This window comes from Papaver somniferum, unplaced genomic scaffold (assembly GCF_003573695.1).
Source record: "Papaver somniferum cultivar HN1 unplaced genomic scaffold, ASM357369v1 unplaced-scaffold_65, whole genome shotgun sequence".
Lineage (NCBI taxonomy): Eukaryota > Viridiplantae > Streptophyta > Magnoliopsida > Ranunculales > Papaveraceae > Papaver > Papaver somniferum.
Window position 1 is genome coordinate 1,420,013 of NW_020649304.1, and position 11,301 is coordinate 1,431,313.

Sequence of the window (11,301 nt, forward strand, 5' to 3'; positions counted from 1 at the left end):
CAGGTGGTACTCTCAAGTTTGGTAGTTTGATCTTTCCCTCCAGGCAACATGACGCGAAGGCTAGGTCCTTGAGGGACGACTTTGTGAACCTTTCTTCCATGAAGTGCATCGCTCCACAATGTACACATATTACATCCATTTTTCCAAGAAAATGTCTCACACCTTTCTTCTGCATACTTGATCTTCTAGAATACTAGGTATCGCCCCGGCCGCAACCTCTCCGAGCGCTTTTTGTTACTTGGTTTGTTATTAATCACTTTTTTGATATGAAAGGTTGTTTAGTAAATATTATTTGCTTAAAACGATTGGTATACTGATAACAAAATTTGGCAGTGGCCTACAGGCTACAGCCCCGGTCGTGGCCAGTAAGCAATTCCCAGTATTTTGTTAGTCGGGGCCTGCGGTTTGGCTGTGGATCAAAAAATCTAATGTCATAGTCGGCACATTAAAATTAGTTGCGATTAGGTTGAAATCACGGGGATCGAGCATATAAGTTAGTCAGAACCTGCGGTCCTATTATTTTGTTGGTCGTGCTAAATTAGCCGGGGCCTACAACTCCGGTCGTGACCGCTTAAAAATTCCCAGTATTTTGTTAGTCGGAACAATTTAGACGGGATTGTACGACTTAAGCAGTTCCCAGTGTTAGTCGGGTCAAATCATCCGAGGCCTACAACACCGGCCGTGGCCACTTAAACAATTCCCAGTATTTGTTAGCAGGGTAAAATTAGTCGGGGCCTAATAACCACCGCCGTGGCCACTTATTTTTCAAAAATTATTACTTGGAATTAAGATAAGTCATTTTTAATTAGGGAACTTGATTATGACTGGTAAGCTCTAGTTTTCATTCACCTTCGCTGTTGTTCAAACAATTTCAAAGATTTGTTGGACAAATTTTTTTGGCCCGTGTGTACCCAAAATTAGAAGGACCTGATCGAATGGCCATGGGCCCCAGAAAAGATTACTAATTCGCATAATAATTTAGTGTATTTAGGTTTTCGCTTGCTATAGATGTAGACAATGGACTTGGCACTCATATTGGGGATCTCGTTCTTATTTAGGAATGCACTTATTCAGGAACGTAACGGCCAGTTTTGTCCAGCACCGCGGCATCCGAGAATGGAAATAAAATAAAAAACACAATATATCTCTAAAAATCTACCTATAGACAATCAAGTCAAATCTAGCCAAAGAGATTTATGGTGCGTTTGGATTTAGAATTCTAAAGGTGAAAATTATGGGTCCAGGAGATTTGATAGAATCACGTTTTTCTCTGTATGTTTGGTTGGTTGCTCGAATTCTTGGAATCACGTTTTCCACGCGATTCAGTTTTCCAACAAATCCTCCATATGGAGTCCGACCCCTCCCCTCTAAGATTTGCTGGGAAACTTATCAAGGGATTTATAGACCCACTTTTTTCTAACTCTAAATCCCATATATATGCAATTTTAAGATTTGAGAGTAATGCCAAACGGTATAAAGACTTTAATACAAGAAAACTCTATAAATCCTATGAATTTTTATTGAGTTACCAAACACACACAAAATGTACATGAATCCCAGAATTTGTAATCCCATGGGATTATAAATTCCTACAAACCGTGAATTCTACAAACAAACCCACGATTAATTCATTCTTGGGCAAGCCTCGTCTAAAGGTTTAAATGTTACACCATGAGACAAATGCTGTCAATCTCAATTTCTCATTATAAATTCTCTTTGAAACGTAACAATTGCGCGCATACCTAAAATAAGGTATATGCGCCAGTAACTTTAAATTGAGAAGAGATTTGATAAGGGATGTTGGCAACACAAACATCGAAGTATGGCGAATCAACTTTTAGAATATGGTAGTTTTCTAGAAAGCATAAGAATTGCCTCATTGATCGTTCCCACTCAACCCACACCCTCTATGCTTCATAAAAAAAGAAGAAGAAGAAAAAACATCCTTTCAATTTTTTAACCACCAGAAAGTAAGTATCACTTGGATAAATTAACACCGAAATACAGATATGGCAGAAAACAAAAAGGAATAATACCAGATTAGATAAAATACCAAGATTGCTGAAGTTTTCTTATGAGTTTCCTACAAACTGATTGAGGAAGTTTACACAACACTATCACTTGATACCGAGTCTCCGTCAATGGGTGTACTTTAGCCTCGAATGTAACCAAGTTCTTGGACTTTGTAATTTCCAAGAGTTTCCTTTCGATACGTGTTTGACCTCAGGTAGTCTAATGACATTTTCATACATTGCTAAAATAATATACTAAATGTGGAAAAGAAATACCAATAACGATGGTACATGGTTTCAGCTCTTACCTGCATTATCCAGTCTCGCTTCAACATAACAAAAACGAAACCCTTCATGGTGTAAAATCTGAAACAATTGGTCTTCTTGGAGTTGGATGAATAGACTCCGTTTCATTCCGAGAAGATCCCAGATCCCCAAAAAAAAAAAAAAAAAAAAAAAAGTTAATGCGACACAAAACTTTATCACTACGGACTTCTATCTTTTGTTACGTACTCAAGGGAGTTTGAACACAATTAGGCAAGCTGAAACCAAAACTTACACAAAACCTAATAAATTCAAACCAGTACTTCTATCGTCGTACTGTCGTATATGAAAATTATCAAACTGACGATGAATAATGTTGCTCATCAACCTGAAAAAAAAATCTTTCCGTGATGCTTATCCTCCTATTCTCACCAACCGTTTCTTCTTCTTCTAATCTTGCTCCTCTTGTTGAGTTGTCAAATGTTTCAGAGCATAATTCTCTTACTATAATGTTGACACATTTCAGATTTCTGGAAACCTCAAGGATGATCCTAGAGGATATGAACATGAACATTAAAGAAAGAAAACACCGTTCTGAAATCTAGCTTTTGGTTTCGCTTGTAGAATTGCCAAATACTGTTCTTCCTTTTGCGAACACCGCCCTTTACTGTGCAACACTATTTAACAGATTAAACAATCACTTAGAGGGTAAGGCAGTACGTACCACAAATAAAAGCGACGATTGATCTCGCGGACTCTGTCATGGAATGAAACATTGAGTGCACATTTTCCAACGGTAAACTTCCGCGAGAAACCTATCAAGTTCCTTGTAAGAACAGTATGTCATCAATCCAGATGGATCTTAGGCAAACCAAACTATATATGAAGCACCAAGCTTATCCAAAGCACGGAAAAGATGTGAGAGAAATAAGCATGCATTAGGAACCAACCAATACTTATTAGCAGTCAAAGATATATAGGGTAGCTGATGCAAGGATTTCGAGGTCTAAACAATATCAAATAGAGATGTGAACATTAACTTAAGAATTTCTATGACATGAATATTAAGCTTAACCAATAAAAAAAAAAGAACATTAAGAAACTGCATATAGGACGCAAGGCTATTTTTGCGAAATGCTTCAAAAATAAATAAATAATAATAATCCTTGCGAAACTCCAAACATAGTAAAAAAAAATAATCCACCGTTGCAGTTTTATTTGTGACTTGTTCTTGTTAACTACATGCTGCTTACATTTTGTGCAGATTAGGAATGATTTTTTCTTGCCGGAACCATGGACACATATATATAGACAATTTCAGAACATTAAGCATTAGTTTTCAGAAAGAAAAAGAAGGAATTGTATACCTCGTATAAGCATAAGATCGGTACAAAGTTTCAGCTCTTCCAAGCTCACACGGTTAGATTTCTGAAAGATACAACAAACAAATTTTCAGAAAGGTTGATAAGGTGTTCATTGGGTTTTCTCATATGGGCACAAAAGAGAATTCTGCACTTACAGGGAAGAAAGAGAGCCCATCCATACGAAATACGATCGCAACGATTATCTAGAATCCTGAGCTGAATCCTACAGTCATGAAATCCACATATTTACAGATGTTAAAACAACAGCTAATCATGTACAGAATACTAAGTACTATTAAGTTTACAACTACAATCTAGTTCCTTTCTATTTCAATCTTGTGTAGTAAAATTCAAGACCTAAGCTAAAGATGCAATCAACAAACCTCTATAAGCTTTGAAATTAAATATCTATCTTGCTAAATGCCCAATGTAAATGCATACATGCCGGAAGAATAAGCTCATAGAAGATGGACATATCTATCGGCTACATGTCTTACTAACATCCCCCTAGACACCTGAATGGAGGCATCATGAAGAGCGTGAGCGTCTGATCTACCGCCAAAACCACTACCTATGATACTGAATGAACCCATATATTGTTTTCTCTCGACTAAACAGCAAGCACCTACAATAATCAAAATAACCAATTTTCTGCAAAGAATATTACAATAAACATAATCTTGAAAACCCTAACTATACCTGCTAATGTTGAAAAAATCTCACCTAAAAAATCCCAAAAAAATGGAATCATAAGAACATGGGAGAAATTAAAGAAACTCAGAAATCAAAGAAATCAAAATAAAACAGAGAACATCTTACCAAAAAGATGGAATTAGATTCATCATTCCTGGTGTTGGGCTTACCAAAGAATTTATACTTAACAACAAAGAGCAAAAGTAAGATGAACAATAGGAATTTACCTGTGTTGTCAAGCAAAACAATAACTTTCAACAATCCCTGAAAATTTTCACCATTGAGTGAGTAAAAAAAACCCTAATTACTCCAATCTGAAACCTCAACAAAACAATCAAATTTATGCATATCGTATTTGGCCAACAAAGAAACGGAAAGAAAAAACAAAGAAGAAGACTTAGATAGTATTAACCTTTGGGAACATAAATATTAACGGAAACAAATTTCAACAAACCGTAATTCAATTAATTGAAATATTTTGACAATTCGAACACCAAAACACTGGACATCTGATACACGGACACAGATGCCCAAATAAGTAATTGATTTTGTTCAAATATTCAAAATCAAACTCCATGCAATTAATCATAATTCTGATAAAAGAAAATAATAAATTTTAATACCTAATTGCTTCGCTGCAACAACCCTGCAAAGCTGCAGCTCATTCTACTTTTGACAGAAAACCTGTAAAATTCAACATACCAATTCAGGAACTGCATCAGAGAATCAAGTAGGAACATAAAAAAAAAAAAAACAGACATGGCGAAGAAGAAAAGGGTCTATTAAAAAGCAAAGCTACGCTTCTGTTGTAACCATGGCGAAGGCTTCTTATACAGAGGTTACACAAAGATACGGATTAGGAAATCCAGTTAAATTCGGATTTCTTCTGTAATAAAGGATGTTCGTGTTTTTTAAGAGACCGAGTTGTATTAGGAATGTCTTGTCTCCTGTTCGGACGCTCGAAAATATCCCTCGCCCAACTTTAAATCCGCGCCGTGGGATGACGAAATCAAGGGTCGGATTCAACAGGCTAGACAGACACCACTTCTTTTTATAATGTAGATTTTGGACGTTGAGGTTGCTCGTGAAGTCTGGGGCTTCGGCGGAGAATGAATACCTCAGTAGCGTTGCTGGTTGTACTCGTTCCGGCTTCATGGTCACGTAGTCGGACAGACCTGCTAACTTGATTTTCATCATCTACCGCAACGTCATCATCACTTGTACCTCTGCAATGCATAAAGAAACATGAATAGAAGCATGAATTGGTGTATTTGATATTTATGTCTACAAATAATTGGTGTATTTGATATTTATGTCTACAACTAAATTGGTTACATACATCTCGTGGTGATCCCCATCATCACTGCTGATTTCATAATCCATTGGATCACGGTTGTTATTCTCTCCATCTCTTGGACCAATGACTATGCTTTTCGACATGTTTCTACCTGGAACACAGATGTTTGCTCGGTGCTGTTTCGGTGCCTGTGAGTATCAAGATAATGTGTCAAACACCAGAAAAAAAATATCAGAATCATGGATTAGGATATGGGTCTGAGGTCGGTTAAGAGTAATGCATACAACAGCCAGGAAAAAATAAAAAAATGCACCACTATACAGTAGTGTTAATCTATTTACTTGCACAGGGATATAATCAGCTTCCCATGTGGAAGAACTGACAGCAAAATGGGGCCATCACAATAGATAAAGCAATGACAATTTGGGGAAAGTACAAACCTTGTTATATTGAACAATTGACTTTCCCTTTCTCTTCCGAGATTCCTCTGATGCGTGCTCCTCGAGACACTGAACTTGCTCGATAAATCTGGGGCTTCGGCGGAGAATGCCTTGCTCCATAACGTTGCACATTGTATTGGTTCCATCTCCATCTATTGAACCAATAACTATGCTTCCCAACGTGTTCCAGCCAGGAATGTATCTGTTTGCTCGCGGGTGTTTCTGTTTACCCACAGCAAATTAGTTTTATTTGAATATGAATATGCACGATGCAGAACATGTGCGCAAAGTACGATGAGAATTAATCATCTCAATCGAATTTAGTCTCTAACTTCAGATTCACATCAAAACCAAATTACATGCATCCAATATGTCGATACCATGGAATCATAAAAAAAAAAAGAAAAAAAAAGCAGAAGATCAATTCGTTAGTCCTATTAGAGTTGGTAATAAAATACCTGGTTATCGAGTGCAACTGATTTTCCCTTTCGAGATGCTTCTGTGGCGTGATCCTCTTGCTCATCTTGAGGGTGAACTTGCCGGGAAAAATCGGACGTTAAGGTGGACATCATATATCCCATTGCTGCAGAAGTTGGAGATACAACGATTAGTACCTTGATAGAAGATATAAAAGTGCAGCGTTTGTTGATTAGCATGACTGAAGCTTGCAATAGCTTATAAGTATCATATATCTCACACATCTATAGAGAAATATCAAAACAGAATCCATGGTTCAAGCAGAATTGTGTGATATATAACTCAACAAATTATAAAACAGAATCAAGTTAAGTGATGTCTCAAGTCTCAACTAATCCATTACTGCAATTATACTTTTGTATCAAAAGACTTACCATTACTTGGTCCCGGTCTGTGCTCATTATTAGTAGCATCATCCTTTGTTGTTCTTCGCATTTGATAAGCTCTACGCCGTTGTTCAAGGATCTGCTGTTTGTCACTTTCACTCATTGAACTTCGTCTTTCTTCCATTGCAATACAGCGTTTCTCTAACTGAAGTGCTCTCTGTTGCAGCTGAATTCTCGGGCTTCGGCGAAGAATGCAACTTGATTCTGCTTTATGCTCCCCAGCTGACTTACAAACCTGTACACTTGCTGTAAAATATCTATATTATAATCTTATCATGTTCCTAGGTCCCTACTTATGGGCTGAACATTTACTAAAAACTAAAAATGAGTTGAGCTAAAGATATATCATTGAACTCAGTAAGCTTACAACTGGTTTCCCGCTCATCTGGTTCGCGATTTGCTGCACTAATTCTTGCACAATAAGCAGCACGACGTCGCTCGTTGCGCTCTTCTCTTTCGCCTTCGGGTAACTGAATCCTGTTTTGCCCTATATTGAGCACGACGCAGGCGCCTTTCTGTTTCAGTATCAGTCTCCGTTAGGTCTCGAACTCGAGCTAGATCAGTAAGTCTCGGACTTCGACGTGGATGAGAACTTGATAAATCCATCCACAATGGTAATAGAAGATGCAAATGCAGTAGCACAATGATACACTTGGACAGTTACACAAACAGGAGAGTTCACAAACTTAAATTCATTCAATCCAATCCTATGATTTCAACCAATTCATTCAATCCAACCAATTCAATCCTGTCATTCAACAAATTTAATCCAATCCACACCCAATGTCTAATTTCAACCAATTCATTCAATTCAATCCTATCATTTCAACAAATTCAGTCTACACCCAATTTCTAACTTCAGAGTTTGATGTAATGATGTGTTTTTAGGGTGTGGAAGGCGGAGAATACAGTTGTGTACAAAGAACGGAGTTCGCGTTCGAATATAGGGTTTGTGCACAAAAATACCAACTGACAAACGTTACCTGAAGTGAAGAAACCCAATCTGGAAGTATTTGTGGAGGATACTTCTGAATTGATTAAATCTATTCACCCAATTTCCAATTTAGGGTTACAGCTTCTGAATTGATTAAATCAAATCAAAACCCTGTACTCTAAATTCGAAATTTAGAGTGGGAAATTGATCAAGATCAAGAGAGATTTATGATGTTCGACGGAGAAGAAGAGATCGAGAGTGTGAAATTGATGGCTGGTCGATTTCGAAGAAGAAAGGAATCGAGATCGAGAGAGTTTTTTTTTCTGCGTTTTCGTTTTTTTGGTTTAGAAGAAAGAGTAATAGAGATACATATTTGCTCCTGGATTTGGTGAAATTTACGATAAAAACTAAAGGAAACTCAAAAAGACGGAGGGGTAATCGCGTAATTTATATATTCATGAGTCTGTTTTGCCCTCTGATTTGTAATCAATTACGGAAATTTCAGCGAGGAAATGAAACGCGGAGGGACAATTTTGTCATTTCATCGTTGAACGGAATTTTATATTATAGATAAAATGAAAATAGAAAAAGAATAGAACGAAGATAAATCATTTCTCTCCAAAACCCTTTCTACTATATCCATCCTCTCTCGGTCTCTTCTGAAGAAATTCTCTAACCCTCGCCCAACGATGGCTGCAGCATTAGCAAGAGCTATAATCAAAAAACCCACTTCCATAACTCTCCCAAGTCGTCTTTTTTCATCATCATATTTCTCATCGATAGCTAAATCCCCCCCACTTCCTGGTTTCATTAGACCTAAAAGACAACATTTGGTTCTTTTATCTCATGCTGTTCAAGAACTTACACCTTGTGCATCTCGTTTGAATACTATACGATGTAGAGTTAATCGGTCTGGTTCTGACTCATATTCACCTATGAATTCTGGGTCCAATTATAGTGATCGTCCTCCTACTGAAATGGCACCATTGTTTCCTGGTTGTGATTATGAACATTGGCTTATTGTTATGGAGAATCCTGGTGGTGAAGGTGCTGATAAACAAAAGATGATTGATTGTTATGTTCAAACCCTAGCTAAGGTTCTTGGAAGGTAAAAGTTTAAATAAACTCGTAAATTGAATTGTTCATTTTTTGTTCTAAATTAGAGTTTATGTATGTGTGTTTCCAATTAGGATTTTTGCAGTTCTGACCATGATGTTTAATTTGGAGATTTTGGGTTTTCCGTAGTGGATATGTTTTTGTCACTTTTATCTGTGCCTGCCTGCATTTTGACTAGGGTTTAAGGCTTCTTGAAAGGTATTATCTAAAGAATAAACCATTTTGTAATTTGGGCTGATGGGTCTTTAGGTTTAGGTTTGTGTTTATTTTGTTATGAATCAGGTTTGCTCATGTTTATACCCGTTGGTTTTCTCATGTTTGTGTTTACCATATTTCATTGCTTCAAAGGTATACATGTAAAACACAACTTTTAGCTTTGTGTCTTAGTTTAACTTTTTTTTTTTTTTTTGTTCCTCTAGTTAGTAGATATTGTTTTAAGATTTTGTGGATTAGTTAGTGCTGGTTTCTTTCGCGGTTGCCTACAGTGTCTAAACATGGTTTTGCGGTTGTGTATTATCTCTTTGTTGTATTTTATGGTGAACTACCCAAAGCATTAAAAGTGTAGAGTTTTACAGTTGTTCCTTTTTGAATATTTAGGCTAAGTGCTGCTTGAGGGGCATGTCTGATTTGAATATGATTTGTCTTAGGTTATCTACTAATTCTGTCTTAATTATTTACTGAAGACGGTATTCTGAGAAATCTATGTGATTACAACAATTCGGTTTCTTGAACTTCTCTAATTTTCTTGAGATTTATCTCTTTAATTTATATGTCTACCCTGTACTATTCATCGCTAGCTTAGTAGTTTTTATTTTTACTTTGTTTGCATACTTATTCAATCTTTGGCATTATGAATACAGTGAGGAAGAAGCAAAGAGAAAGATATACAATGTTTCATGTGAAAGGTATTTTGGTTTCGGATGTGAGATTGACGAAGAGACCTCAAATAAGCTTGAAGGTTGGTCTGTTTAGCATTTTATTTTTGTTGGTCAAGTATTTGGTGTTTGCAATTATGATCTGCTACGGAGTTCTCTTTAATTGTGCTTGCTTGCTTTTATTATCTACAGGTTTGCCAGGTGTTCTATTTGTGCTTCCAGATTCTTATGTGGACGCCGAGAATAAGGACTATGGAGGTAAGCTTTGATTTACACCGAAAGAAAATCTTGTTTTTTCATTTGTCTCGCTTTTTTGCCATGTATATACTTTGAGGGCTGCCTTCTGCATCTGTTATCCGTGTTTGGAACTGTTGACCACGTGCAAATCTGACATCTGAGTGAGATGCAATTTGAAGCTCGCTACTACTCGTTAAAACAGATCCAGATATGACTAGAGATAATTTATGTCTTATATGTTGGTGATGTTATACTTCTTCAGTTTAGGGCCCAGGGAAACCTGTGGCTAAGCATTTTACAATAACATGCAAACTTTTTTTAAAATGTGTAGGTTTCTGATGCCTATTGGCTGTCCAGAATTTTAATAAAGATGTTTTAACTGATCTTTTGACACCCTGAGTATAGTTGTACACCAGTAAAGAGGATGAAGATGAGAGTCCGGACTGTGTTTACTTATTAGCTCTTTTTCCTTTTATTTGTCGATTGAATCAAGATGAAGTATTTAACACTGTGGGTTGCTCTATGGTTTTCTATTTTGAAGCTGAACTGTTTGTAAATGGAGAGATAGTTCAAAGATCGCCTGAGAGACAGAGGAGGGTGGAGCCAGCGCCCCAGAGAGCTCAGAGTAGACCCAGATACAATGACAGAACCCGATACGTTAGGCGCAGAGAAAACCAACAATAGATGCTCACTTGGCTGATGAGTGTGTTAGATGTATACTGTGGATCGGAAGCAATTTTAGTTATTTTGGGTTGCTGCCAATGTTTCTGGTACCTGAACAGGATACATTTGTGGTTATATTCTCAGTTTATATTGGTTCTGAAATGCTACATGTATCTTTTTTGAACAAATTATTATGTTATTTTCTTTAACCTAAGTTTTTGTTAACTTTAGAAGGAATGGTCTACCAGTGTTTTCGTTACACCTAAAAACTTGAATCGTCTCTCTCCTCTCTGAAATAGTGTTTTTTTTTCCTTTCTCAAGGAAAAGAAAGAAAAAACACAATAAATCTTTCTACTCTTCCGCCATGGATGAGTAATCTTTAAGCTGACCTTAGGGTAATTTGGGTCATGAGGTATGAGGGACGGATCTGAGTTTCTATAAATTTTGATGTGATGATTTTTTTTCTTTTATTTTGCTGTATCTTACTGATTATAATTTTTCTCTTTAGATCGGGTGAGCTGTGGTTCAAATTAACACAGGTAT

The 11,301-nt window shown here is 36.7% G+C and overlaps 2 protein-coding genes across 18 annotated transcripts; one reads left to right on the top strand and one right to left on the bottom strand.

The window, feature by feature from the left end:
- Nucleotides 1–1,681: 1,681 nt before the first annotated feature.
- On the bottom strand, nt 1,682–8,167 carry LOC113343642. Of its 17 annotated transcripts, XM_026587777.1 has the most exons (11): nt 7,301–8,167; nt 6,922–7,179; nt 6,529–6,653; nt 6,071–6,292; nt 5,673–5,818; nt 5,451–5,559; nt 4,957–5,017; nt 4,561–4,597; nt 3,796–3,863; nt 3,644–3,704; nt 1,931–3,091 (listed from the first exon to the last, which is right to left on the bottom strand). In XM_026587777.1, the coding sequence occupies exons 2-7, from the start codon at nt 7,055–7,057 to the stop codon at nt 5,000–5,002; spliced, it is 756 nt and encodes a 251-aa protein (XP_026443562.1). In that variant the 5' UTR covers nt 7,058–7,179; nt 7,301–8,167; the 3' UTR covers nt 1,931–3,091; nt 3,644–3,704; nt 3,796–3,863; nt 4,561–4,597; nt 4,957–4,999. The 17 variants fall into 17 exon arrangements, with proteins under 17 accessions (XP_026443556.1, XP_026443555.1, XP_026443551.1 ...); XM_026587774.1 differs by having other exon boundaries at nt 4,957–5,559; XM_026587776.1 differs by having other exon boundaries at nt 1,931–3,704; nt 3,796–4,842.
- A 307-nt stretch (nt 8,168–8,474) lies between these two features.
- Nucleotides 8,475–11,014, top strand: LOC113343698 (multiple organellar RNA editing factor 2, chloroplastic-like). The gene is made up of 4 exons (XM_026587827.1): nt 8,475–8,975; nt 9,844–9,941; nt 10,051–10,116; nt 10,637–11,014. The coding sequence occupies exons 1-4, from the start codon at nt 8,557–8,559 to the stop codon at nt 10,777–10,779; spliced, it is 726 nt and encodes a 241-aa protein (XP_026443612.1). The 5' UTR covers nt 8,475–8,556; the 3' UTR covers nt 10,780–11,014.
- Nucleotides 11,015–11,301: the final 287 nt, after the last annotated feature.